The sequence below is a fragment of the Lepidochelys kempii genome, chromosome 6, assembly GCF_965140285.1.
Source record: "Lepidochelys kempii isolate rLepKem1 chromosome 6, rLepKem1.hap1, whole genome shotgun sequence".
In the NCBI taxonomy this organism is placed as follows: Eukaryota; Metazoa; Chordata; order Testudines; family Cheloniidae; genus Lepidochelys; species Lepidochelys kempii.
The window spans coordinates 12,654,134-12,681,237 of record NC_136385.1 but is presented as its reverse complement, the minus strand read 5'-3'; the positions used below and the strand labels follow the sequence as shown (position 1 = coordinate 12,681,237).

Below are 27,104 nucleotides of genomic sequence, written 5' to 3'. Positions count from 1 at the left end.
CTCTCCGCCTCCTATCCACGTGTCTTCTTCTCCGCGGAGTCCTTCCTCGTTGCCCAAGACTACAGCCCCCGGCGTGCAGCGCGCCGCCGCCGCAGGGGGCTCCGGGGCCGAAGGCAGGGCCGCGCGGGGCCCACTGGGACTTGTAGTTCGCCGAGCTGAGACACCGGCTGCCGCCCGCGCCCCAGCGAACTCCACCCCCCAGCAGGCCCCGCGGCGGCGGTCACGTGGCCGGGGGCGGCGCACGGTGGTGGAGGCGGCGGCGGCGGCGGCAGCGGCGGCGCTGGGGCTGCGGGAGGGAGGTGGCTGCGCCGTGCGGGCTGTTGTTGTTGCGCTGCCCGTGGCTCCCGCTCCGCGCCCCGCCCGGCTCGGCTCGGCTCGGCTCGGCTCGCAGCGCCCGGAGGCCCGGCAGCATGAGCGACAACGATGACATCGAGGTGGAGAGCGACGTGAGTGGCGCCCCCTGCCCCCCTGCGGCCCGGCCCGTGTCAGGCCCGGCCCGGCCCGGCCCGGCTCGGCGCGGGCAGCGGCGCTGACAGTAACGCGTGTGTTTCTCTATCTCTCTCTTATTGCAGGAAGAGCAGCCGAGGTTTCAGTCTGCGGTACGTGCCTGCCTTTCCTTGCTTACCGCCCGGCCCCGCCCGGCACGGCCCGGCCCGGCCCGGGTAGCCAGGCCGCGCCGGTGTGAGCGCTAGGGTGGGGGTCGGGGGGGCAGGCCGGGTGCGCGGGGGCCGGATCTCGGGGCCCCGACCCAGCTGGCGCTAGCTCCAAGTTCATGTGATCCGAGACGGGCATGTACTGTGAGCTATCGGGGTTGGGATCCAGGCTCGGGCACTCGACGCAGGCTCAGAGATCCAGGCTGGGAGGTGTGTATGGAGGATCTGGGGCTGGGATCTAGGGCAGGGCGAGCCAGGCTGCGAGGTGTGTATAGGGGAGCCAGGTTCAAGGGAGCCAGGCTGGAAGGTGTGTATGGAGGATCTAGGGCAAGGTGAGCCAGGCTGGAAGGTGCGTATGGAGGATTTGGGGCTGGGATCTAGGGCAGGGCGAGCCAGGCTCAGGGGAGCCAGGCTGGGAGGTGTGTATAGGGGAATCTAGAGCTGAGATCTAGGTCAGGGAAGGGTCAGCCAGGCGCATGTGCTCCAGGGGTGGAGTGGGATTGGAAGGATCATCTATAGTGGGGTGGGAATCTAGATCAGGCATGGATTGGGAAGGGGGATCTAGATCAGGGAGGTGTAGAGTGGTGGCTGGAAGAGGCATCTGTAGCAGGCGTATGTGGAATGGGAATCTAGGATGGGGTGGAAAGGAGGATATAGACCCAGTGTGTTTGGGGGGAGGTCAGTGTGTGAGATGGGGATTTAGATGAGAGGAGCGGGGTGGAGGGGGCATCTCTAGGGTGAGTATGAGAACCAGGTGGGATCAAGATCAAGCCTGAGTGGGGGGGTTGTGGAGAGGAATCTAGACCTGGCATGCTAGGTTGGGGGGTGTGTGTGGAGGGGAATCTAGGCTGGGCATGTGTGAAGGAGGATTTGGAGGGGAATCTAGACTGAGCGTGTATGGTGGGATCGGGATCAAGGCCAGGTGTGCATGGATTGGAGGGGAATCTACACAGTGTGTGTATATGGAGGAGATTGTGGCTAGACATGGCAGTAATGGTGGTGGGGATCTAGGCCAGGTTTGGGGGTGTGTGTGGAGGATCTAGGCTAGGCATATATGTGGATGAGGGATCTAGGCCAGCCAGGCATGTGGGAGTGGGATCTAGGCCCGTTGGGCTTGGTTTCATGTATGTGGGGGGATCTAGGCTGGCTGAGTGTATGTGGGGGGATCTAGGCTGGACATGTGTGTGTGGGAAATTGGGGAGAATCTAGGCCAGGCACATGCATGTGGAGAGGTTCTAGGCTGGGGGTGTGTGGGATCTAGGCCAGGGTGTGAGGAATTGGAGGGTGGACCTAGAACTGGCATGTGTGGCTGGGGACGTAGGCTGGGGGTGTGTGGGGAGAGTTGGGCTGTGTCGGCTCATTGTGTGTAGGGTTGTGAGTGTGAGGTAGGGTTGTGAGTGTGAGGAAAGGTGCAGGGGGATCTAGGCCATGGATGGGAAGGGTGGGTGGTGTAGACTGGTTGGGGTGGGGGGAAGATGTGGGGGACACACAGCATGAGCTGTGTTGGTTTGGGAGAGGGGCCCCCGTCTCTATGGAGGAGTAGCTTTGAGTGTGACGGAATTACTGGGCTGAGATCCCAGGCCTGGCAGGTGGTGGTATACTGAGCACATAGGAGAGAACCCCTTCCTTGGTGGGGGGGCAGCTGGGGACACTGCAGCCTGCCCAGGGCTCGGGTCAGGGATTGAAGGTGTAACTGCTGTGGTTCTGTGACCTCCCATAAGGCAATTGTCTTGTTTGGGAATGGCTGCTTGGAGGCAGTGGTTCTGTGTTAATGGTTTGAGTACAACCAAGGTGGGGTTGTGGTACAGACCCCTCCCACCCTGCCCCCCATCCCTGCACTGCCTCCAGAGGATTGAATGAGTACTGAGTGGGAAGTTGTCGTCTTTGGGGTGGTTAATGTGAATGGGTGACACTGAAAACATAACACTCTGTCTTGGGGTCCTGGCTGGCTCTTTGAAAAATCCCTGTGCGTTTGGTTGTGGTGGCCCTTAGTCTCCCCAGCTGCGTTGCTGTCTGAGGTACCACCTCTGCATGGAGCAGCAGCCTTTTCCAGTCAGGTTTCCAGCGGTTTCTAGACTGTAAGATCTGGATTGCGAGGGGCAGATAGAGGGGATTTAGCTCGGGTTGTCAGATTACTAAACCAAGTGGGTTCGTGATCACCAGTTAGCAGTTGCCTTTGGTTGCCTGTCTGGTTAGTGGAGCATCAGCAGTGCCAAGGGGTTATCCGTCCGATTCTTTGGTTTGTCTTGAAATTCGTTGTCTGCCTAGATGGTGCCATGCGCCGGTGTTTTATAGTTAGAGATCCCATATTGTTCTCGTGTCCCTCAGTGGGACTCCTAAGGATGTTTATCCCTGTACCAGGCCTTGCCTAGACCAGTAAGATTGCAATAAATCAGTTGCTCCCTGAATCCTTTGGGGAATGGTGCATGTGGGTGAACCATGTCCCTAGGCTGTGTAAAAGGACACTCCTAGATTGCTGTTGGGCCATATATCTCTGTTCACTCCTGGATTATCAAATTGAATCTTGCTCACTGGCTTGAAATCCCAGGTTTGTGTGCTCTGCTCTTCAGGAGGGAAAGGGCCATCCCACCAAATTGAGGGAACTTCTAGCTGTGTTTGGCCTGGAAGGCCCTTGCCGATGGATATGGTTTCACAACCAGATTTTCCTGTTTTAAAAAAACATTTCTCACCCCTCTTGCTGTGCGAAAGACCCACCCGAACAGGGCAAACAGCTGTCAAATGCCCAAAGAAAAGAAACTGAAAGTCTAGGATGCTTTCCTCTAGCCTTTCAGTTTTCATACTGTTCTGTGTTTCTGGTAACAACTATAAGTAAACATGGCTCAAACGGAAGTGGTCACTGCTTTTTTTTAAAAAGAAAAGGAGGACTTGTGGCACCTTAGAGACTAACCAATTTATTTGAGCATGAGCTTTCGTGAGCTACATGCTCAAATAAATTGGTTAGTCTCTAAGGTGCCACAAGTACTCCTTTTCTTTTTGCAAAGACAGACTAACACGGCTGTTACTCTGAAACCTGCTTTTTTTTAAGAAGCAGGAAGGATTTCAGGTCTCAGCCAGAGGGTGGCAGTGTAGAAAGAGCTACTACCGGGTAGGCCTAAAAGTTGAAGCCATGATTTGCGTGGCCATGTTTATGAATCTCTCCGAATTGCAGTGAAAACTTTTTTGGCTGTAAAACTTTCTCTGCAGCGGTTGTACCCTCAACTCGCTCGCCTCCTGCTAGTGTGGGAGAAGCAGGCCAGGAAACATTCTGCCTGTTTGCGCTGTCTAGATGGAGTAAAATGCTCCACAGTAAGCAGCAAATATGCCAACAGTAAATTAGCTTTTACGGCTTAGAGCCCAGTTGGCAACTTGTAGCTTCTAAATGCCTCTAAACTCAGTGCTGGCTCCGGACAACTTGCTATGAGTTGCTAGGATGAGACGTGTGGGATGGGTTTTTTATTTTATTTTTTTTAGATAAAGGCTTCCTTAAATAAGTCTTGGGAGCAAATGACTTTGGGAGTCCCTTTGTCTTCCCTTGCCAGCTGGTGGAAGAAACCCTGGGAGCGTGAGCTTGGCTTGTGTAGGGTTGTTGGCCTGGAGAAGCATGGTCTCCTGTCGAGCTGTGCATGGTTCTTTCGACCCCCTTGCTGGTAGTTCTTGAGCCTTGTGAAATGATCTGTTTGTGTGAAAGTACAGCTTACTCAGGAGAGGGGCTGGGAAGCCGTGGTACATTGCAGTTCAAGCTGCTAGAGCAAATAGCTGCTCCTGTTTGGCCTAGCACAAATGATCCATGATGTACTGTGCCTAGTGTCATAGTCACTGAGAAATTGTTCCTTAAAAGCACCCATTTGGTTCGTGTGGGGCTGGCTATGGAAAGTGACAATTCCAAGGAAGATTTTTAAAAGCAGCCCCTAAAGGGCCTCCTTGTGGCATCTGCTCCAACTGGGTAAAGCCCAGGATCAGGCCCTGGCTTGCCCAGCTCAGACTGGTGCAGGGTGTCTCCTGGCAGGCTCTGTTTTGCTCTCCCACATCTTTGGCTGGTTTGCAGAGTAGCAGCTTCCAGGGTGCCCAGTTGGAGGCTTCTCTGTGTCGCAAGCAGGAGACACCTCAGCGCGTGTCCCCAGTGGGCAGCTCCATTCCTCAAGGGCCTGGGGGCCAGCGGCTTGGCGTTCTGAGCTAATGCGATTGCGTTGCTGGCTAATCGAGAATGTTGACTAAGTGTCTGGTCTGGCTCGTGTCCTCAGGTGACCTGGAAGGAGGCAGCTTTGTTTTTATTCCCACCAGGTGTCATTAGATGACTTGACCTGGCTTTACTCTTCCCCTCCGTTAAGGGTTCAGCTGCTTCGCAGGCAGGCCGGCTCCCCCATACTGGGCAGTGTTGGGCAGTGCCTTCTGTTGCCCGTGGGGGTGATTGGAGCTTGGAGCGCTCTGTCTGTTCCCGCTGGAGGGGGTGGAAAGCATGTGCTGGCAGAGGCCAGGTGGGCCGTACAAAGATTCCAGAGGCTGCTGCGTCCACTGCCCGCCCTCTCTGCTGGGGTTCTGGCTGCGCGTGGCATGCGGGCCGTGAGCCTGGCTGTTCTGAGATTTGCTCTCCTCACTGTCGAAGGATGTCTAGGTAGAGCCCTGCTTTTCCAGTGATTGTGACTCCTAAAGACAGAGCAGAGCCCAGGGCCATCCAGCCATGTGTCTGAGCCAGGGTTTGAATGGTGGGGGTGAGGTGCCAGGGGTTTGGTATTTTCCTTCCTCTTGCAAGCGTATGCCCCAAGGCCCGGCTGTGCAGGTGCTGGCAGTCCGCACCAAGGCACCTCAGGGCCGGCCGAAGCTGAGATCCTCTGCAGCACCTGCCAGCCCGGGAAGGGCGCTAGGAAGCACTGATGGAGAGTCACGTGGCAGCAGGCCATGCTGGCCGATGAATGGGGCAGTGTTGTCACATGGGCCCTCGCTTGGCACCGGGCATGGCTTGTGCCAAGTGGAGCTGTAGGGATAAGAGCCAGTCTTGCATCCTCTCCATCAGCGGGTTGTGGCAGAGCCCGATGCTGCTTTCACTTCGCTCTTGTCTGGGCTCAGGGCTCGCTGCTCCCACTCTGCAATTATCCACGGCGTGGATGATGCTGGTTGCTGGGCCATCCCCATGTCTCGGTTGCTGCAGGTGACAGCCCTTGTATGGGGGGGATTTTTGTTCTGCTGGTACCCCCGTCCCAGCAAGCTTCCCTGCTGCAAGCTCAGCAGCCTTCTAGCTCTGGGTCTGCACCCGTCAGCCAACACGACTGCCTGCCTCGTCAAGCCAGCTCCCAGGGCTGGCTGGGAACCAAGCCAGATGGAAAACCAGTGCTTCTGCTGAATGGTCAATGGCCGTATTCTTCTCCAGCCATTCACTCCTGGTGCTGCTCAGCGGCGGAGACTGAGTGTGCGGCAGCGGCTGCCCGCGGCTTTGCGTCTGCCTAGTTCTCCCGGCTCTGCCTTTGTACGGCCCCGGCTCCCAGGACTGGAACGTCCAGCCTGGCTGTGTTCACCCAGGCACTGGACAGAGGCTCTGCTTTGGTTGGGGAGAAGCTCCCAGCACAGCTGCCTCTTTGTGCTGCTGCCAGGGCTGGTAGGGGGTGAGCTGAGCGAGTGCCCGGGGAGTGGGGGAGCCCAAAATGACTGAATTTGACTTATCGTAGGCTGCAGCTGCTTGCCAGCATCAGGGAGGCTGGGGAAAGTGATCTGCATACAAATAGCCCAGCTTGGAGGGAGCACACGGCCTCCCGCATGCCAGTCAAGGGACCAGTTCAGCCTGGGTCTCCAACACGGCTCTCTGCGGATGGCCAAGGGGCGGGCCTGGCCCCGGGAAGGCAGGAGGGATTAGCAGTACCTTTGTGCCTGACAGGCTGCTGTTGGGGCCAACTCCTTGTAAGACAGAGCGCCTGCGTGCCGTACTGAAACCCCTGGCGGTGGATGACTAGGGGGCAGCTGGCCCCTGCGTTTCCCCTGCCCACAGGAACAGCCCAGGGTAGGTGTGGCACTGTGCCTTCTCCGTGAACAGCTGGCACGGAGAGCTCTAGTCAAAGGCCTTGTGAAGAGCAGAAGCTGGCCAGTTGCTGGTCCCCCAGGGAGCTGATGGCAGGGTGTCTGCCTGCCTGTGCTGGGAGGAGGGGAGGGAATGTGGTTTTCAGGCCCCAGGCTTGAGAGCTCAGATCTTTGCTAAGTGGATCCAGCACGCGATGGCATTGCCCAGCCTGTAGGTTGGGGCACGCTGTGTCCCCGATGCCCTGCTGGTAACGCCTGGCAGCTGGGGCCCTGGCGCAGTCATGCCGGTGAATGGGAAGGCTGCCTGGGCTGCAGGACCAGGTGGCATTTGGGCCTGGTAAGAGTGCTGCATATGTGTCTCCTAGCCCCCGTCTGTGCCAGCTCGCCTCCAGGAACTACCTCCCCCAAGCCCGTGTCGACGTGTTGGCAGCATGCGTCACCTGCTCTCCGTCCCGTACCTGAGTCAGTCAGCACAGGAAGGTGACCGGAACCTGTGGGCACTTGAGGCTGCCAGAGAAATGGGTTCTGAGGGAAAACTGTGCCCACGCCAGCATGGCACCTGGCATCCCATTCGGAGGCCAGACGCGATGATCTCATGGTCCCATCTGCCCCTGGAATTTAAGGGACCTGCCGGCATGGCGATGCCTGTTGCGCGCAGGTTGTGAGGAGTGGTTGGGGTTTGAGGTGACGGAGGAGGAAGCTGGGTGGTCGCAGAGCCTCCTGCAGCCCCTCCAGCATGGGCAGAGGTGGGAGGACAGAATGGGACTCTCTCCAGCCCCGGAGGTTCCCAGCTGAGTCTGATTCTTCACCCTTGACCCCTCGGGTATCTGGTGCTGAAGCTCCGTGTGCAGGCCGGACCTGTTGCTGGGGCTGACGTCTCTGTTGGCACCTGGCCCTTCCCGGGGGACGCCGCCTAGGCGTGTGATCTACGCTGGCCGTTAGCGTCAGTTGCTGAATGATCCTGGTTGGTTGTGAGCGTGGGGGCGGGGCCTCTTCCTGCCTGGACCGCAGCTCTTCCTCCAGCTACTGTGGCCGCTGCCGCCGCTGCTCTTCTTCCTCCCTCTCTTTCTTTGCATCCAGCAGGGCCGCACTCCAGAGACCGCTGTCCCCCGAGCGCAGCGCCATCCCCTCTGGGCCAGGCTGAAGGTCCCTAACACCCCATCTCTGTGTCCTTTCCTTGCAGGCGGACAAGAGGGCGCACCACAACGCGCTGGAGCGCAAGCGCAGGGACCACATCAAAGACAGCTTCCACAGTCTGCGGGACTCCGTCCCGTCCCTCCAGGGAGAGAAGGTGAGTTTACTGAGAGAGCTAGCCCCCGGCCTGGCCCGGCTTCCTCCTGCACACGCTCTGCCGGCCACCCTGCAGCCCGGGCTTAGAGACAGGGGCCAGGAGTGACCCAGTGAGACCCACCCCGCGTGAGTGCCGCTGGGGGCTGAGATCCAGTGCAGGGAGGCCCCTGGGGTGTTTTCTGTGCTGGGTGCCTCAGTACCAGGGATGGGGGGGGCATCTGAGGAGATGTGATGGCCGCTGACACATCGGGGATCAAACCAGGGCCCTCCAGAGCTGGAAGCCTGAGCTGCTCCTGCTTGAGCTAAGAGACCAGGGCGCCTGGGCTGGCGGCTGTCAAGGCTGGTATCCTCAGTGGACCAGCACAGAGGGGCCCCGGCGCACCAGTGGGTATCCCAGACGAGGTAGGGGAGCAGAGCCAGACTCCGGAGGAAAGGTGCAGAGGTGGGCGGGGTAGGTTGATCTGAGGGAGAAACGGTACAATGGAGTTGCTAGGAGAGCTGCATTGTTGCCTAGATCCCGTGGTCTGAGGGGTCGGGGAGGGATGAGCGCTGCCTGTCCTGCCATGCCCTCCCAGCCGGCAGTGCAGCGTGTCTGTCGGCAGAGCACCCTGCTGTCCTCCAGAGCTGCTGGTCTGTCCCTTTTGGGCCCAGAATTTCCTCCTCCGCCAGCCCGCAGCCATGGCTGTGCCCTGCTGGGCTGGTGCTCATCCAACACCTCGCTGGGGCAGGCTGCGGGCAGGGCTTGCTTCTCCTGCTGTCCACACATGGTCTCCCCACCACATGGAGACTTGGCCTGGCACTGGGACTGTCCCGGCACAGCTTCATGCCCAAACACTTCAAGTCTCCCAACTCGTTCACAAGTCAGCCTGCCTTCCCCTGGCGGGGACCTGGCGCCAGGCTGTGGCCTTCCTGGTGGCAGCCTTGGGTGTCTGGGTTGTACAGCCCAGGAGACAGCGGCAAAGGTGCCCGCCCTGGAGACTGGGAGCCTTGATGTAGGCAGGCGTCTTCTGGCCTGCTGTGGGCAAGCCTTGCGCCCAGGGCAGCGGCCGCCTGGGCAGGGCCCCATCTCTCGTGAGACGTCTTAGTGCTGGACATGTAATGACGGGGCTTCCCTAAGGCCGGCTGTGCGGCCTCCAGCCTCGGGCAGGCAGCTGGTGACACTGGGTCAGCGGGCAGTGTCATGCCGCCCTGAGAATGGCCGGGGCGCAGAACTGCTTCGGGTTTGGACCTGCCGTACAGCATCCTGCTCCCTTGCTATGGCGCCATCCTGTTCCCCCCCAGACCTGCCCAGGACACCGCCTGCCTCTGCCCTGGTCTCTGGCACCCAGTTCTTCTGGCCTCCTGTTGCTCTGGGTCGGCTGGCAGGGGAGAGCTGGGGGCTCCTGGGAGGAGGCCCCGTGGATTGGAAAAGCCAGGCTCTTGACTGCCGACCTACCTTCTGGTCTGTGTTGTTTCAAAGGGAGTTGGCACCAGCACCAAGCTAGGAGGCTAAGGAGAGTCGTGGGTCCTTTCAGACTGTGGGTGGAGCTAGCTGTTCGTCAGAGCTCTGTGGAAAGAATGAGGAAGCACAGACCCGGCTCTTTGGAAAGGCCAGAGCTATTTGGAGGCTCCAGGCCAAGCACATGTCCTGCTAGGCAGCATTCCTGGGTGCAGTCAGGTCAATGATGCTGTATCGCAGCCCTGACCAGACCCACCCTTCCTCATTCAGGCTTGGGCTGAGAACGGGGGCTTGCAGTTGGCTCCTGAGTCCTTACCTGGGCCCTGATTTGTGGCACTGCTCCTCACAGCCTCTTGCTTAGCACAGCAAGTCAGGCCACTCGCTGGGCTGCTGAAATCTGGAGGTAGGAACCCCGTGGGAGGCCCCCACTTTTGGAAATCTCAGCGGGGGAGTTGCCGGGGTGATGCTGTCTCAGCAGAGAGAGGTGTTGAGCGTTACTCCTCCATGCAGAGCTCAGATTTGGAATTCCCTACTGCGTTTTCAAGCGATCCAACAAGAGAACCCCATCCTGTGTAACTGTAATATGTTCATCTGGGTCATCGGCTGTGAAAACAAGGGATTATAATAGGAAAGGTCAGTCAACCTGAACGCAGGGGTTTCTCCTGCTCCCCCTGGAAGCAGAGTAATCCCGTCATATGCTGCCACCTCTGGAGGCCCAGCGATGTGTCAGGAAGTGCAGCACACTGTCTTGGGGAGCAGGCTGGGATCAGCCAGGCCATGGTGCGGGAGTGCCCCTAGCTCGGGTGCAAAATGCCCAGGGGGCATTGAGTGCGTCCCCTGGGTGGAGAGGAGGCCTCCGCAAGCCCCACACTGTCCTCACTTGGCTCCACTTCAGGCGGGCTGGGGATAGCCTTTCCGGCCTCCCATCTGAGGGCTGCCATGGCCAGATCCTCCTTAGCTTCTGAGCAGCGCTGAGCTCGGCTCGGTGTGTGGCGGTGAGCTGCTGGGACACCCATGTGCAGCCTGTGGAGATGGGCCAGGCTTAGTGCAGTGCCTCACTCTCCTCCAGCCTGCCTGTTGGACAGCGGCTGAGGCCAGCCTGGGCCTGTCCCCCCCTCCCTGCAGCAGCAGTGAATGGAGCTGGGCTTCAGGCAGTGGGTGGGCCCCAGCAAAGCTGCTTCTAGCCTCAGACGCTGTGAGTGACCCCATGCAGGCTGCATAATCTGTGCCTCAGTTTGCCAGCTGTCAAAGGGGCTGTGGGTCCCAGGCATGTGGCTCAGTGTTGTCAGGCACTCTGCCATGCCAGCGACCCTCTGGTGCAGCTTGAACAGTAACTAGGGCCAGGGGGCTGCCCCTTGGACAGGGATCACTACCTCCCCCGCTGGGCACTGTCCCTCCTGGGCACCAAGTAAGGCTGATTGGGTGATGAACAACTGCATTGCAGCATGTGCCAGAAGGGCAGAGTTAAGGTGATGCTGGCAGCCTTAATCCCATCACAGCTGGCCGGGGCAGCTGACTTTGAAGTTGTACCATTCCTCTAATGGTGCCTTTGGGGAGAACCTCCTAGGGTTTTGGGAAAGAAAAATGAGGAAACAAGTATTGCCACCTAGTGCATCTGGGCTGCAGCACAATGCTCTATACCGGGCCCTCATTCCAGCCTGTATTACCAGTGTGGGAGCCACACTCGTAGCTACCGCTGCACGCACCGTCTCTGCCAGGGTCTAGTTGGCTTCCCGAGCAATGCCAGCCAATAGGCTTACTGCTCCACACCAGGGCAGGTGCACAGAGCACCCCTCCTGCCGCAGGGCCAGGGCCCAGCCGACGCAAGCGGAGACATCATCACTGTGTTGTGCACACCCAGGGCAGCTCCCTCCTCCCCGCCCCCAGCGATGGGCTCAGGCTCTCTGCAGCCTCAGGTAGCGTCACTGTGTCGGGCGCTCCCCCCTGCGATGGGCTTAGTCTTGCCACAGGCTCTGGCTGAGCCGCTCACACCACCCGCTCCATGCCTAGGCCTACCAAGCTGCGGGGCCTGTCCTCCTGGCGGGGAGGAGGGGCCTGGGAGCTCCCCCCCATGAACTAGGTCTTTATTTTGTTATGTTTTTTCCTACTATTGCAACAGGCATCCCGGGCCCAAATCCTCGACAAAGCCACCGAGTACATCCAGTACATGCGCCGGAAAAACCACACGCACCAGCAGGACATCGACGACCTCAAGCGCCAGAACGCGCTGCTGGAGCAGCAAGGTGAGCGGGCAGCGCCCGCGGGTCCAGGGCAGGGGCTGCTTGATGGGCTGCTGAACCAGCCTGGGCCGTGGGCATTTCGTAGTCTGCCTGCGCCCCCGCCGGACCCGCAGCGCAGAGCTGCTGGGCGGGGAAGTGCTTGTTGCCCTGGCACTGGGTTTCCCCAGTCCAAACAGCCAAGACAGCTGGGCTCTGGGGTGCCGTGGGGTGGGGGAAGAGGAGGACTTGGGGCATTGGGTGGGGAGTTGTAACCAGGTTGGGACTGGGGAGCCTGTCTGGTGGAGATTGTTGGGGGGCTTCATTGCAGAGTGAAAAGAGCTGAATAAATGGGGATCGCGCCAAGGCTGCCCAGCTCCCTGCTGGCACTGGGTGTGGGGTAGGGGGAGCTGTGCCATGTCTCGGCCCCTGCCAGCATTGTGGGTGTGGGGTGAGGGGACCTGCCCCACATCTTAGCCCTGAGTCACCTGGTGAGGGGACCTGCCCCACATCTTAGCCCTGGGCCACCTGGCTCTCTGCTGGCACTGGGTGGCAGGTCTTGGCGCCTGGCTCCCCGCTGGAGCTGAGTGGGCTCTGGAGTTCTCTGTCCTCAGGCCCGTCACCGTGCGTGGCAGGGGGTCAGGGCGCCCTGCTGGCCATGACCCTGTGTTGTGGCCTCAGCTGTGGGTGACTTCCCTCCAGCTTCCTGAGGCTGCTCAGGCCACCCTGGCCTGTGATGGGGGCTGGGCTGGCCCAGCCTTGGCAGGCAGCGATTGCAGCGGTCAGAGCCTCGGGTCTGGACACTGTCCCCTCTCCCCGCAGTCCGGGCGCTGGAGAAGGCGCGGTCGAGTGCCCAGCTGCAGGCCAACTACTCCTCGTCGGACAGCAGCCTCTACACAAACCCCAAGGGCAGCGCCATCTCCGCCTTCGACGGCGGCTCCGACTCCAGCTCGGAGTCGGAGCCGGACGAGCCTCAGAGCCGAAAGAAACTGCGCATGGAGGCCAGCTAGACGCCTGGCAGCGATGGACTGGCCTCGGCCGCCCCGGCGCCGTTAGCCCCCTGCCCGCCCGCTCTGTAAGGACTCTCCCTTCTCTAGTAGAGGCTCTCGGACTGCAGCTTTCTGCCCCGCCCCGCCCCGCCCCGCCGGTCCCGGCCCGGCAGCGTTTCCTCTGGGGGCCAGCCGGACGCACAGCCTTTGGATAGACTCTGGGCAGCGCTCGGCTCTGAGGAGACGCCCCCCGAGTCGCCCGGTCGATTTTCTACGAGTGTTTCTATTTATACTAACGCGCCCCGTGAACCTGAGCCGCTGGGGGGAGGGGCAGAGAGCAGCGGTGCCCGTCGGGCGTGCCCAGAGCCAGCCTCTCCTCGTCGTTCGGGAAGGCTCCTGCGCTGCCGGGCGGAAGCCAGGCGTCCGGCCTCCCACTGTGATGCGTGGGGGAGGTTTTTATCGAGGGTGAATGGTGATGAATTGCTATTTATTTCCTGCTCTTGGTTCAATCCGGCCCGACTCTGCCGCTGCCCCCAGGGGCCCCGGCAACAGATTTGTAAAGTAATGATCAAATTTCCTTGCGCGCGGGCGTCCCTCAGCCGCCCGCCTTTCGGATGTAAATACACCCCAAGCATTAGAGCTGGTACTAATATCGGCTGCGTGGTGCTGGCCTCGCCCCCGGGCAGCTGGGCTCCGTCCCAGCGGGACGCGAAGGGGGCACCGGGGCTAGGCCTGGCGACGGCCAGCGCGTGTGTATGTGTGTCTGTCCCTCTCTCTCCGTCCTGTCTTCTCCCTGCTCCCCCCGTCTCCGGTTCGTGGCGTTCTCTGATCTCTAGTGCACACCGTGTAGCAGGCTCCCTGGCCAGGGCCTGGCTCCCTCCAGCGGAGCTGAAGTATGTTGTACATACTGCCCAAGAAGTGTCTTGCAAGTTAAGGCTTCCCCTTTACTATGAGACTATAAATAAAAATCTTATTTTATCCTTCCTGTTGGTGGCGGCGTTTTCTTGCCGGCATCCCTGCCTCCAAGGGGGAAGGTGCTTTGCCAGGCTGCCCTCCCCACTCCTAGTAGAAAACGGCCCCGGAGCCAGGCGGCTGCTCGACCTTTTTGCGGACGTTGGGCAGACTGAAAACACCTTTGGGTGCTGGGGTGCCCAGCTAACCCCAGCGCCAGAGGAGTGGGGGGTGATGTTTTGGCATCAGGTTGCCCCTGCCCATTGGGCTGTAGTGAATTGGGCATGGGCCACTTCTGTGGGCAGAACTCCAGAACGAGTGTGAACACCCAGCTCTTTTTCTCCATCCACCTCAAAGCAGGTCAGTAGCATTGTCCCCATTTCACCACTGGGGAGACTGAGGCATGGGGCAGGGGAAGGGACTTGCCCTATGGTGTCCGGACAGAGCTGGGAATAGAGCCCCGGTCTCCTGAGTGCCTGGCCGCTAGGCCACAAGCTGGTTGGCTCCTCTGCTGGGCACAGAGGGAGAAAAGCAGGGGTTGCAGGAATTGGGCCCTGTCTGTGGGGTGGGGCTGGTGGGAGGATGCTCAGCCCTGTTCGCTGCATCCCAGGCTGGTGACAGGAACGGCAGAACCACCAGCTTGCTTCCTTGGGTGTGGGGGTCCCAGGCATCACTAGGGCCCTTGGGCCATGGCCTTAGCTCCCCTGGGCCATGCTCACCCAGCTGCCAGGCCATGCAACCAGCTTGGTGTAGGGTGGGAGGGGCAGCAATGTGGGGCTGGGAGTCACAGCGGGGCAAGGGAAGAGTGAGAACCACTGATGAGGGGCTAGCCCTGGGAGGGCACCACGGCCAGTGCCCATGGTGCTGGGAGGGCAGGGCTAGGGGGGAGGTGCCCCCTGCCCAATGCACCCCCACCCCCACCACTTCTGTCCTCTCAACCCTGCCCGGAGCGCAGTCAAGGCAGCACCGGTGGAATGGGGCCTCTGCTAACAGTCCAGCAGGTAGCTGCTGTGGGGGGGTTATTCACCGAAGCCGCCATGCTGCAGCAAGGCATGGGCGGAGGGGGCCTCCCCTGGGGCAGGGGCAGCGACTGATAGCTCCATGTGGGGCCTTAGCACCAGCAATATGCAGAGTCCTGGGGCCGGGGGTGCCCCCTCTTCCATGCTGCCTCCTGGCTGCCACAGGGTCTTCGTACCACCCACCTCGACTGCCAGGCAGACTGAGCCGGCCCTTCCACCTCAGGCCCTTCCCTTTCCCGGCGGGACCCTCCACCAGCACAAGGGGCCCCTCCGCCCACAGTCACCGCTCCTGCCCCACGCTGGGCAAGGAGGCAGCCCCATCCCTCACCCACAGCGAGGCTACAGTCAGGGCAACAGCAGGGGAGGAGGGGCACGCAGCACCCCTCGGCACCCACCACGGGGGAGGGGAGGGAGATTCCTGGACCTGAGAGGGGCCCTAGGAGCACATGCAGTGACAGTGGTGGGGGTGAGCGTGCTGCTGGGGGGTGCTGGAAAAGTGGGGCTCCTCCCCCAGAGCTCACTGCTGCTGGCAGGGAAAGGGCTGGGGGAGTCCTCCTCTCTGGCCCTGGTCCCAGAGCAGCCTGCCTGCACCCCAAACTCACCCCCAGCCTTGCCCCACCCCAGAGCCCACACCCCCAGCCAGAGCTTTCACCCCACCACTGCACCCTCAACTCTCTACCTGAGCCCTGAGCCCCTCCAGCACCCCAAATACCTTATTCCCAGTCCCAGCCAGAGCCCTGAGCCTCCCCAACACCACAAACCCTTCATTTCCAGCCCCAGCCAGAGCCTTCATCCCCCTGAACTCCAACCCTCTACCATGGCCCTGAGACCCTACCACACCCCAAACACCTTATCTCCAGTCCCAGCCAGCGCCCTCATCCCCCCCACACCCCAACCCTCTGCCCCAGCCCCAGCTCTCACCCTAAGCCCTTCCCACACCCCAAACCCCTCATTCCCAGCCCCAGACAAAGCCCTTAGCCCCTACACCCCTACTCTTGTCCTGAGCCCCTCCCATCCCCCTCAGCCCTGCACCCCCTCCCATCCCCAAACTCCCTCCCAAAGCCTGCACCCCAATCTCCTGCCCCAGCCTAGGGCCTGCACCCCAGACCTCCTCCCCCACCCAAACTCCCTCCCAGAGCCGTGGGGGGGTGGAGTTTGGCAGGGGTGGATTCTGGGCACCACCAAAATTTCTACAAACCTGCCACCCCTGGGGTGTCTATGGGTGTTAGATGCTGCAATACCACTGCGGCGCTGGGTCCAGGGACAGAACCTAGCCCTTCTCCTTGGCTAGGGGCACTAACCTACCCCCCCACCTCGCTTCCTGGAAGCCATCTGCTGCTTCATGCAGAGGCAGTCGGCCTCTGCTATGGCTGAACTGCTGCTCTTCTAAACAAGGAACCCTGGCCCTTGCCCCAGGAGCTCATCAGAGCCCCTGTTCAGCACCACTGCCCTGCCCTGCCGCGACACGCAGCCCGCTGCTGTGCTCATGGGAAGCATGGCAGCGTGGCCCCTGTGGCTGCAGGGCTCCATCTTGCGCTGAAGACCTGAGCTACTGGGCCCGAGAGCTAAAGCCACACAGACTTGAGTGCCCAGTGCCCCCTTGGGCATGAGACCCCCCACCCCTACCACTTCCCCTTCACCCTACAGCCAATGCTAGGCCCTCAGCACCTATCCTTCTGCCCACAGCTGGGTGCCAAGCTGCCTCAATCCTGGTGCCACCAACCTGCTCTGTCCCTGAGCCCCAGGGATGCCCCATCTTAGGTGTTGCCCCATCATGCTGGTCCACCCCTAGCCTGCAGCAGTGCCAGGATTTGGCCCCTCTCGCCACAGAGCCAGGATGCCGTGGACAGGCCAGCTGAGCCATGGGTTGGCTTGGTGCACCCTTCCCCAGAGACGACAAGGCAGCAAGAAAAGGTTTAATAACCATGTTGGCAGAATCACCCCGCAAGACCTGGGGAGGGAGGCTCATCTGCAGGGGAAAGGGGCTGCTGCCCATTTCAGTCCTGTCCCCTTACTAGCCTCCCGCTGGGTTTCCTGTTCCATGCAGGGCACCCAGCAGCAGGGATTCAGCTGCCCAGAGAATTGCAGAGCAACCACCTCTGATCTGCCCCTCGTCCCAGTGCCAAATCAAGGTTCAGCCCATATCATGCAAGCAGGCCCTGTGGCACCAGCCTCCCTCTCTTCCCCCGGTGTTCATTGTGAACAGGCCCCATGCCTGCTCCCAGGTAGTGCCATGGGGCAGGGCTGGGCCTGCATGGGCCAAGCTGGAGGGCAGCAGCTCAGGCTGATTTAGTATGGTGCTAAGGAAACCCCCAGGGGCTCAGTTCTGGTTTATTGAGGCTAAAATGTTCACAGCCCGTTATTTCAGAACAGCATTGCTCCTGGCAGGAAGGTTAGTGGGGCCCGGGGCCCTCGTGTGCCTACAGCGGGGGGCCTGGCGCGGCTATTTTTGGTCTGGCTACTGCCTTGAGCTCGCACCGGCCGGAGGGGGGAGCACCCTGTCCGCCCCGCTCTCAAACCCCAAGGTTCGCCCCAGGGGGTTGGTTCCGCGCTGCGCTCCGACTGCGGGCAGAGCACGTCTGTACAGCATCTGCGAAGAGCTGCCCCGTCTAGTCTCCGGCGGGTGCTGTCATCTCCTCTGCCGCCAGCATGCCGGGGACGGGCTGCCGCAGGAAGTGCATGACGGCCTGCACCACTCTGTCGGGGGAGATGTTGTACACGGGGTGTGTCGGTTGCTGCGAGGGGAAACACACCCGAGTTAACAATGGCGACGGGGGGCCGGGCCAGGCGAGCAGCTCACGTGGCCTGGGCACAAAGGGCACCCAGGCGGGGGAGGAAGCGTGGGGCAGAAGCACCGGGGATGCTGTTTTGCATCCCACGTCCTCGGCATTATTCTGGGGCAGGTCTCCGGCCTGCGTTATCCTGGAGATCAGATGAGACTATCACAACGGGCCCTTCGTGGAATCTATGAAACAATTTTGTACCAGCTGCGGCCCTTTAAGAAGAGGAGGAGGAGGAAGGTTGTCTCTGCGGCCCACAGAGGCCATGGGAATCAGCCTGGCTGCGAGCCAGAGTCAGGGCTGGGGGTGCCTGGGAAAAGGTGGGGGCCGTGAGTGCTGGTGGCTCCCGCTGACCCAGCCTCCATCAGCAGGCCCCTCCTAAGGAGTCAGGCATCCCATCCTCCTGCGCTCAGATGCCTGGTGCTGAGGTGCCAGACCCCAGCGCAAGGGCTGGAATCCGCGCCCCCATGTGGGCCATGAACGCAGAGTGCGCCTTGCGAGGTGTGATGCTGGGGAACGCCAGGCCAGCCCCAGACACCCAACGCTTCAGGGGCCATCTCAGGCCGGTGGCCCAGGCGCTCCCTCAGGGACAGCACTCGCAGCACGAGGGCCATTTGCAGGGCGGGAGGCAGGCTGAGCGGATCCCCTTACCAGGCGATTCTCAGGGACTCCCAGCACCACCTCGTGGAGCAGGTCTCCGCTGCCGAAGTGCTGGGCTATCGACAGCCCGCTCAGGCAGTAGCAGGTGTGGTAAAAATCCCGTGACCTGCAGTCAAGCAGGGACATGTTTGGTCAGACGCCCCCCCACATGGCCCAAAGCAGCCCCCAGCACCACCCCTGCAAGCCCCAATGAGCTGCTCGATGCTGCAGCCTTCTCTTAACCCCTTCAGTGCTGTCCTGGGCCACACTGGCTCTTGGGGATGCACCGGCCACGGAGCTCCAGGCAGCCGACATGCTCAGCAGGTGCCGGGACCTCCTCACGGGTACTCACTTGCCTGGCTTGTCCAGCAGCCCCCCAGCAGGGCACTGGCAGCATAGGAGGATGTACTCTTGCAGCGCCTGCTGGTCGAACATCCAGTGCGTCATGCTGAGGGCAGGGTCGCCTGGGGAGGGAGCACAGGCCGCGGGGGGCAGTTAGGGAAAGCTGAGGGACAGTCCCCCATTTCTAGCGCCGGACAAGGCCACGGCACCGCCCCCGGCCTGCAGACACTGTCCAACTCCCCCACCTTTGAGAGCCAGCGTAGCACCCCCCCCCCATGCCGGACAGGACGGGGTGCGGCCACGGGACAAGGAGAGTGAGACTGTCCCAGTCCCAGAGTGGGGGAACCATTGTACCCGTGCCAGGGCTGGCCAGAGTGACCGTCAGTGGCCTCTCTCACACAGGAAAATACGTTTGCTTTGCGGGCTAGCAGGGTCTTACACAGGGATCTCATGAAGCTGGCCCTGCCCCCAGATCCCCCTGCACTATGAGGTCACAGCTAACAGAGTCCCGGGTGCCCAGGGGGAGGCCCTCCAAGCACAGGGAGCCAGGAGGAGGCCTGGCTGTGGGGACCACGGGAGGCACCACCGCCAGGGGAACGGTTTGGGGGGCTTCAAGAATAATGGCTGCTCCAAATCACGCCCCTCCTGCTGGCAGGCAATGAGGAGCAAAGAGTCACGGGGAGCTGGGCACCTAACTCCCATAGGAGCTTCTGAACCGTTCCCCCTACATGCCCACCCGGAGTGACCTCGCACTCCTTTCCGCGTCAACACTAAGCCTCCCTCCTGGCCCTGCCAGGTGGCATAACCCAGAACCCGCCTCACTCTCCCCTCGCACCGCTGCCATGCTTGCAGGCCTTGCTGAGCCTGCTGCCCCTCTCTGACAACACCCCAATGATCCTGCCGAGGGGGCGGGGGAAGGGGCACAGAGATGTTAAAGATCTCGCCCAGTGTCACCCAGGAAGACAGTGGCGGAGGCAAGGCTGTGGCCCAGGATCCCCGCTCCCCAGCCCCGACCAGCATGCCACAGCTGCGCAGAAATATTTGTAAATAAGAGAACGTAGCCCAGGCCGACGCCAGGAACAACCAGCACTTCCTTCGTATTGCCAGTCATCGGCATGTTTGATTAGCACACTCCCATGTTTTATGCCAAGGTCATTCATGAAAACGTTATATGAGACTGGGCCCAAGACTGACCCCTGAGGAACTGTACTGGTAACCTCCCTCCAGCCTGACAGTTCACCTTTCAGTGTGACCCACTGTAATCTCCCCTTTAACCAGCTCCTTACTCACCTTTCAGTTCTTGTATTAATCCCCAGCTTCTCCAAATTAAATAATAATTGTCCATGCAGGACTGTATCAAATGCCTGACTGAAACCAGGTAGATTAGACCCATGGCATTTCCTTTGTCTAAAAACCAGTTCTCTTCTCAAAGAAAGGTCACATTGGTCTGGTATGATCTGCCCTTTGTAAAACCATGTCATATTTTATCCCAATTACCGTTCACCTCTATGTCCTTAACTACTTTCTCCTTCAAAATTTGTGTTTAAGACCTTGCACACAACGGAGGTTAAACTAACAGGCCTGTAGTTTCCCAGATCACATTTTTTTCTGTTCTTAAATCTAGGTACTATATTAGCAATTCTCCAGTCACAGGATATGACCCCCAAGCGTACAGATCCATTAAAAATCCTTGCTATTTGGCTTGCAAGTTCATAGGCCAGTTCTTTTAATATTCTTAGATGGCAATTATCCAGACCCCCTGATTTAGTCACATTAAACGGTTTGAGTTTGACTTCCACTTTGGATGTGGTAATTTCTACTTCCATATCCTCATTTCCACTAGCAACCCTGCCACTACCCCATAGCTCTTCATTACCCTTATTAAAACCTGTGACAAAGTATTCATTTAAGTATCAGGCCATGCCTAGATTATCTTTAATCTCCAGCCCATCCTCAGTGTTTAGCAGTCCCACATCTTCTTTCCTTGTTTGCTTTATATGGCTGGAGAACCTTTTACTATCGGTTTTAATTTCCCTGGCAAGGTCCAGCTCTGCTTGGCTTTTGGCAGTTCTCTCTTTATCCCTACACTGTCTGACCACCCAGAGGCAGCTTTCCTTACTGATCCATCCCTTCTGCTTCCTTTTAATCACCTGTTTGAGATGCTTTGTTCATCCCAAACCTGAATAATTCTGAAATGCAGCTACAGCGCCTCACAGGAGCTGTAGTTTGGGTGCCCCATTCTCCTCTATCGGCCAGACACCCCTGGCTGGACTACATCTCCCAGGATGCCCCATGGTCTCCCCCTTGGAGAGGGGACGCAGTGCATCATGGGAGATGTAGTCCAATCAGGAAGCCCAGCTGATAGAGCAGAACAGAAGCATGAGTCCACCTGGACTACAAGTCCCATGTCCAAATCAAAATATTCCAGTTTAATCAAACACCCAATTGACAAAATTTCCAGGCAGCCTAATATACGATCCCTCTGCTACGGAGGCCACCTGGCCACTGATGCAGACGACATGGTAGCCTAACTGGCATGGTCATCTGTGCCTGGCTTCATTGCTGTAACACACAGGCCCCAAACTCACCCTTGGCATGCAGTGCTCGGTGGAGAAGGGGCAGCAAGCCCGCCTGCCAGAACGAGTAGCAGCCATCCACCAGCTTGTTACAGCGGCCCTGGAAACCGCCCTCAAAGCGCATCTGTCGGCTCGTGACCCAGTGCTGGAAGGGACAGACGGGGACACGTGTCAGGGCTTGGAAAGTCTCAGCTGCCACGGGATGACCGGCTTGGTGGCACCAGCACCTGGCTCCATTTCCCACCCTCTGACCCTGGATTTCATCTCCTCCCTCTTCACCAACAGGAGCAACGGTTAGCATCTTGCCAGCTCCCCGCTAGCCCCCCTGGGCACAGGAAACCGCTTTATTTCAGCGCTATAGAGAGGAGCCCTCAGCCTGAGCAAAGCAACTTCTGAAGGGCTAGCCCCTGGCAGCGCATTGGCCCGACAGGTTGGCATGCCAGCCGTCCGGCACACCGCGCTGGTGCCTGGGTGTTGGAATCTGTGCAAAGAGCGGGAACACTGCCCGCAAGACTGGTACTGACCACCCCAATGCCGCTCTGCAGCATCAGCATAGGGTCTCTAGCCCAGTGATGAGCATGGTGCCCCCCAGCCACACTGGCTGGAATGAAGCAGGGGGCGCCATAGGGTGGTGTCAGCAAACAGGGCCCTCCTTGGCTGCGTGGTTCCAGCCTCCCCAAGGGCAAGGAGAGCGCGCCCCCGGCAGAGTCCACTTACTAACAAACATTTCAGATTCAGTGAGTCCTCCTGCTTCAGAATGACCAGCGCTGCCAGGCCACAGAAAGTGTATCCTCCGTGGGCCTCCATGCCCGGGACTCCGCCAATGCCACCCTCCCAGTTCTGGCACCTAATTCAGAGAGGGGCGGGTAGGGAGAACATGGAAACAGCCACTGATGCTTCTCTTCCCTCAGCTCACCCCGGGCACCATGGCACCGTCCTCCTGCAATGCAAGCCCCTAGCATGGGGAGCAGCCCCGTGTGCAGCCTGCTGAGCCCATGGGATCTCGCACGGGCCTGCTCTAACAGAGGGGAGCCTCGTTTCTCCCCGGGGCAGAATCTGCAGCGCCGCACACAGCGGCAGCCCTCCGGGCTCTCCTCACCTTGCGATCCACGCGGCAGTCCCTGCAAAAAGCGTGGGCGTGATGATGTTGGTCAGCGAAGCCACTGAGGCGGCGCAGTACGCGCTCCTGCGATGGAAAGACGAACCGGAGAGTCAGCCCCCAGGGTTTGCCACGGACAGCCCCAGGGCTGGCAGCTACTGCACTGCCAACTCCAAGAGCGCCCAGCGCTCCCCCGGCGCTCCCTGCTCCACTGCGTTTGGCTTCTAGCAGCATAAATACAAGATCCGCTACGGTGCAAGTCCCTTTATCCCCAGGAGAGATTCACTCAGTGTGCCACCGCAGCAGCACCTTGCAAGGTTATCAGAATAACCCCTAGCTTTTACCTAGCACTTTCCAGCTGTACATCTCAAAGCACTTTACCAGGCAGGTCAGTATCCTGCAGATGGGGAAACTGAGGCACAAGGCCGGGAAGTGACTTGCCCAAGGTGGCCCAGCAGGCCAGTGGCAGGGCTGGGAATAGAATCCAGTTCTCCTGAGCCCCGGTCCAGTGCTCTGTCCACTAGGCGACGCTGCCTCCCAGACAGACCCCTGATCTGCAGAGTGAGAGCAAGCCAGGAGACAGCTCCTCAGCAAGGGCCTCAGGTGCTGCTCCAGGTAAGCGACGCTAAAGGCCTACAGCAAAATTCAGAAGACGTCCCACACTGGACACCTCCCAGACAGAAACCCTGGATCACCTCGTCAGCTGTGGTTTGCTTGTTGGTGAAATGAAGGGCTTGCCTACATGGGGAAATTGACCATCTATTTCTACTGCTCTGGTTACACCCAGCGTGGCCGACTCCAGGAGAAGAGGGCCTTTTTCCGGCTCAGCTTCTATGGGAGGTGCACCATTAGCACTACCCGGGCATGGTCCCAGCAGGAAGTTGCCACCCACAGACAAGTCCCAAGACTGATATAACCATGCACTGCCTTTCCCTACGTCCCCATACTGTCCGTAGCTGCAGGGCTGCCTGGCAGACAAGGATTTCAACTTGGGACACTGCCAGGCAGATGACACCAGCTATTCCACACCTCCATCACCTGGAGTCTTTAAACCAGGATGGGACGATTTCCCAACAGCTCCGCTCCAGCTCAGCCACAAGCTATCGGGCTGGGGGGGAAATCTGTGGGGTGGGCGATGCAGGAGGTCGGTCTCTCCTGGCCTTGGAATTTCTGACCGGTGCTGTGACTGATCCCACCCACCTGACGTCCACTTCACCTCCCACGTGCATGATGAAGGAGCCGTCAGGCTGTTTCAGCAAGTATAGATACTCCAAGAGCTTCTCCCTGAAAAGCAGCAAGGGCATTGTTAGGGGTTCACGCCACCCAACACAGGAGCTGGCCAGGCCAGGGGCCCACTAGCAGGTGGACGTTGCCATTGCAGGGTCAGCTCCAGCCAGCCCCGTTAGCGTCTCACTTTCACAGGCACCACGATGGTTCACAATTTCTTTTTAAAGTAAGTCACACCACCCAGCCAATCAAACTGCCACATCCCCACCCACGCAGGGGAACCAACCAACAGGGGCAGCGGGAGGGGCCTGCTTTCAGCGAGGGTTGGGTAGAGATCTGGGCCTGGCCTGGGTGTTTGGGGGTGGATGGCTTTATACGAGGCCGCTCCTTACCTCCTGGACACCCAGGGCCCAAATCCTCTGAGGTGCTGGACAGCCGACAACCCCCAATAACGCCCATGGGAGCCCAGCACGTGAGCACCTTGTGTAGCAGAGATCTCAAAGCCCTTGTGGCAAAGACCTCAGCTGGCGTTTCTCCTGTGTACACCCACGGGCCGTACACTGGAAGCGACAGATGTCTGCTCTGCTGACACCTGCGAGAGCTGTACCAAGCCATGAGAGCAGGCGGGGCTCCAGCCCACTGGGAAGAAGGGCTGTGATTTGGGTCACCTCCCTCCCGCCTCCCATAGCGGGGCGGGAATCCTGCACCAGGGCCATTTTCACCTGTTGACGACGTTGAAGGCCTCTTCGGTACCGATGATGCAGAGGGCACTGACAGCGGCATACGTGGGAGCAAGATGGGGGTGCTGGCCCGGCCCTCCTCCGAATCCACCACTGGGGCTCTGGCACTGGCTTAGGAACTGGCAGACACTGGAGGGAGAGACAGGGTTGGTCAAAAAAATACCTGGGCACAGTTCACCCAATCCTGCACTTCAAATCCCCAGCACAGAACCCCGGCCTGTCTGCTGGCTGCGTGGTGCAGCGGCTAGCACGTGGGACTTGGGGGGGATTCACAGATCGCCAGGCCCAGGCCCACCAGTCAGGCCGCTGGTTTTGCTCTGGCGGCGCAATTGGCTAGCACACGGCACTACCGAAGGAGTACTTGGCTTGAGCTGGGTTGCCAAGGTTGTGAGCTGAAGCCTAACCTGGAGCACTATGAATGTAAGAAAGGGGTGCCCAGATAGACAGCAAAATCTCAAAGGGTTATGAGAGAACCTAGCAGGGTCCAGAAGAACTGAGGGTAATTAACCATTGGAACAATTTACCAAGCGCTGTGGTGGATGTTTAATTCAAGATTGGATGGTTTTCTACAAGTTCTGCTCTAGGAATTGTTCTGGGGCAGGTCTCTGGCCTAGGTTAAACGGGAGGTCAGCCAAGATGCTCACAGGAGTCCCTGCTGGCCTGGGAATCTCTGAAGGGAAAGGGTGGCTGGGCAGGTCATTTACAAAGAAAACGGAAGCAGCGCCCATCTTAAGGCGCTGGGGGAGCAGGGCACTGGAGATGGAGGGGCCTCCCGGGTAGCCTGTGACCCAACGCAGCTCAGCGTGGCATCCCGAGGGCAGAGGTCTGTCCCACGCAGGTTACAGCCTGCAGCGCAGTTCAGGCCTAGTGCAATCGATCCTTTGGAGCCTGCACTATCTGCAGGCCGCACCTGCTGTAGCAGATCTCCGGGATCGGTGCTAGCCCCCAGCTTTTAAACAGTCCCTTGGAGAAGCTCTTCAGCACGCCAGCCCCGCAAGGGTCCCACTCTCCCGCCTGCGCCAGCCACGCGGCCTCACCGCCTCCAAGATGGAGCCTCTGGGCTCCAGCCCTCCTCCTCTACCCTGTGAGCTCTGCCCAGCGCGTCCCACTGAGCCAGACCCCTGGAGAGACCTGGCTTCTCTTTGGGGGCTCAAGCCCCCCAGCCTATGTTTGCAGTGACACATGGCAGCCTTTTCAGAACGGAGTTTATTAGTCATCTGGAACACAGCAGGTTAGCAGAGAAAAATAAAGGTTAAGACAGGGTCCGTTCTGGGCCACTCAGGTGCCTTTATTTGCCACACAGCAAAGCTGCACAGAGTTGATCAGACTCAAGTGTGGGGGCGGGTCCACACAGCAAACCTCTTCCGTTATATACATTTGCACATCTCATTGCATTGCCTCTACATTGCATCACACCTTGCAGGACTGGCTTGGTCTCGTGCTCTGACCGCACACAGCTTCCTCCTTACCTCATCTTACGTTCCCCACTCCTCTCGTCCATCGCTAGCCTGTCCCGGGCGTTCCCTCCCATCATTGTAGGTCGCACAGACGCTGTCTCTCTTAACTCCCTGACCCATTTGCTCTTGTCATGAGGACATTCTTTTTTCAGCCTGCTGATCTATCCTGCCTCCCAAGAAATGGGGTCTCCTCTATGTCCATGCCAGGTCTACCCGCTCTTTATCCACAGATCTCAACGTGCCCGGCAAAGCAGGGCGATAACCTTATCCCCATTTCATGGATAGGGAAATTGAGGCACAGAGCATGGGAGTGACTTGATTTCCCCCAAACAAGGAGCAGAGGCGATGACTAATGGTCACCTGATAACACCCGGGAGGCAGGTGCTGAGCCCCAGCAGCTCCACTGGGTTTTGATGGAGTTTGCTGGGGCCCAGCACCTTGGGGCGTCTTTCTGCTCTCTGTGCCACACACAGACAGAAAAATAGACCAAGAAACGGCATCTGCGGGGCACCTCCTGAAGAGCCGCAGCCTCCGTCCCCCGCTTTCGCTGCTGTCGCAGTCTCTTTCAACGTGCCACACACTGTTTAACCTGCCAAGTGCGGCCAGCATCTTGACAGCCACTCAGGCTTTCACACCAGCCCAGTCTCCCCAGTCACTTGCTTCAGGCCCTCCCTCCTGCCAATGCTGGGGATGGAGCGCCACCAAGTGGTCAGAACGGGCACCTCTCAGAACACAATCACCCCAACCTGCTTAAGGGCGTCGTTTTGGTCATTGCTATGCTGCTGGACAGGAAGCCATGGGCAGAGACACGGTTTAGTGGCTGTCTGTCCGTGTCCACCTGGTAAGAGCATCGCTACTGAAGTGCAGCTGTGATGGGCTACATAAAACCACCTCTCTGATGGCCCAGGTACACTCGCTCTGGGTCTGTCTTCACTGCAGTCAGCCCAAGCTCTTGCCCAGTCCCCTCCTCGCTTACCCCAGAGTAGCGGGGTTTTCAGCCGAGGCTAGCTGGCCCAGCTGAGGGTGTGGGCTAAAGTCTGGGTGTAGCATTCGCTCAGGCTGGTAACCAGACCAGTATGCAGTGAGGACACAGGCTAACCCTCTTAAACGCTGCCAGTCCGCCAGCGCCTGCCCGCAGGTCCGTCCCCCCCCCTCCAGGAGAGGGAAGCTTTCCCACAATGCACTGGGAAAGAACCAGAGCAGCTCAGCTTGCTGCGGCACATACGCCCTGGGAATCGCTAGCACCCCCCGGGGCAGCGCAGCAGCGAGGAGGCAGGCAAAGGGCTGCTCACACCCGGCCCGGGCGAACCCAGCTGCTGATCACTGGAGTTAACCCCGTGGCGCAGATAAACCTTGCCGTCTCACCCGCTGACACTGATCCCTTTTGACCGCTCTTCGCCTGCACAGCTGGAAGGGCCCACCCAGCGAGCCGCTATCTAGCGTGCCTGACGCATGGAGACAGCGCTCAGCTAGGACTGACCGTAGCCCCCGAACCGCCAGCACAAAGGGCCTCCGAGGGGGCTGGATTCTCAGATCTCAGGCGGAGAAAAAATCATCCCTCTGGTCAACCAACTGAGCAGCACTTGCCACGGGACTCACTGGAAGAGACGTGGAGAGAGATCCTGCTGATCCCTGGAATGCAACGGTGGCGACCTTGAAATGACTTTGAACAAAGCATCCGT

At 59.5% G+C, this 27,104-nt stretch overlaps 2 protein-coding genes across 5 annotated transcripts in view; one reads left to right on the top strand and one right to left on the bottom strand.

Annotated features, from left to right (window-relative positions):
• Positions 1–216: 216 nt before the first annotated feature.
• MAX (MYC associated transcriptional regulator X) lies at positions 217–13,575 on the top strand. 4 transcript variants are annotated; one of them, XM_073346711.2, is made up of 5 exons: positions 217–446; positions 573–599; positions 7,843–7,950; positions 11,507–11,630; positions 12,426–13,575. In XM_073346711.2, exons 1-5 carry the CDS (start codon positions 411–413, stop codon positions 12,611–12,613), a joined length of 483 nt encoding a protein of 160 aa, XP_073202812.1. In that variant the 5' UTR covers positions 217–410; the 3' UTR covers positions 12,614–13,575. The 4 variants fall into 4 exon arrangements, with proteins under 4 accessions (XP_073202812.1, XP_073202811.1, XP_073202814.1 ...); XM_073346710.2 differs by having other exon boundaries at positions 11,501–11,630; XM_073346713.2 differs by lacking the exon at positions 573–599.
• Positions 13,576–16,862: 3,287 nt separating this feature from the next.
• Positions 16,863–27,104, bottom strand: part of FNTB (farnesyltransferase, CAAX box, subunit beta) — a 32,345-nt gene continuing 22,103 nt past the window's right edge. Inside the window, exons 5-12 of the mRNA XM_073346706.2 lie at positions 23,948–24,094; positions 23,199–23,282; positions 21,999–22,085; positions 21,617–21,746; positions 20,912–21,044; positions 18,334–18,445; positions 17,994–18,108; positions 16,863–17,297 (exon numbers count right to left, since the gene is read on the bottom strand). Of these exons, the coding sequence (XP_073202807.2) occupies positions 17,172–17,297; positions 17,994–18,108; positions 18,334–18,445; positions 20,912–21,044; positions 21,617–21,746; positions 21,999–22,085; positions 23,199–23,282; positions 23,948–24,094 (934 nt within the window). The 3' untranslated portion in view covers positions 16,863–17,171. The remainder of the gene's footprint in view (positions 17,298–17,993; positions 18,109–18,333; positions 18,446–20,911; positions 21,045–21,616; positions 21,747–21,998; positions 22,086–23,198; positions 23,283–23,947; positions 24,095–27,104) is intronic.

What these genes read in the sequence shown, in the direction of transcription:
- MAX (XM_073346710.2), top strand. Translation starts at nt 411, where the DNA reads ATGAGCGACAACGATGACATCGAGGTGGAGAGCGAC. An exon ending in ACATCGAGGTGGAGAGCGAC is followed by an intron (nt 447 to 572) that starts GTGAGTGGCGCC and finishes CTCTTATTGCAG; the next exon opens with GAAGAGCAGCCGAGGTTTCA. An exon ending in CGTCCCTCCAGGGAGAGAAG is followed by an intron (nt 7,951 to 11,500) that starts GTGAGTTTACTG and finishes TTCCTACTATTG; the next exon opens with CAACAGGCATCCCGGGCCCA.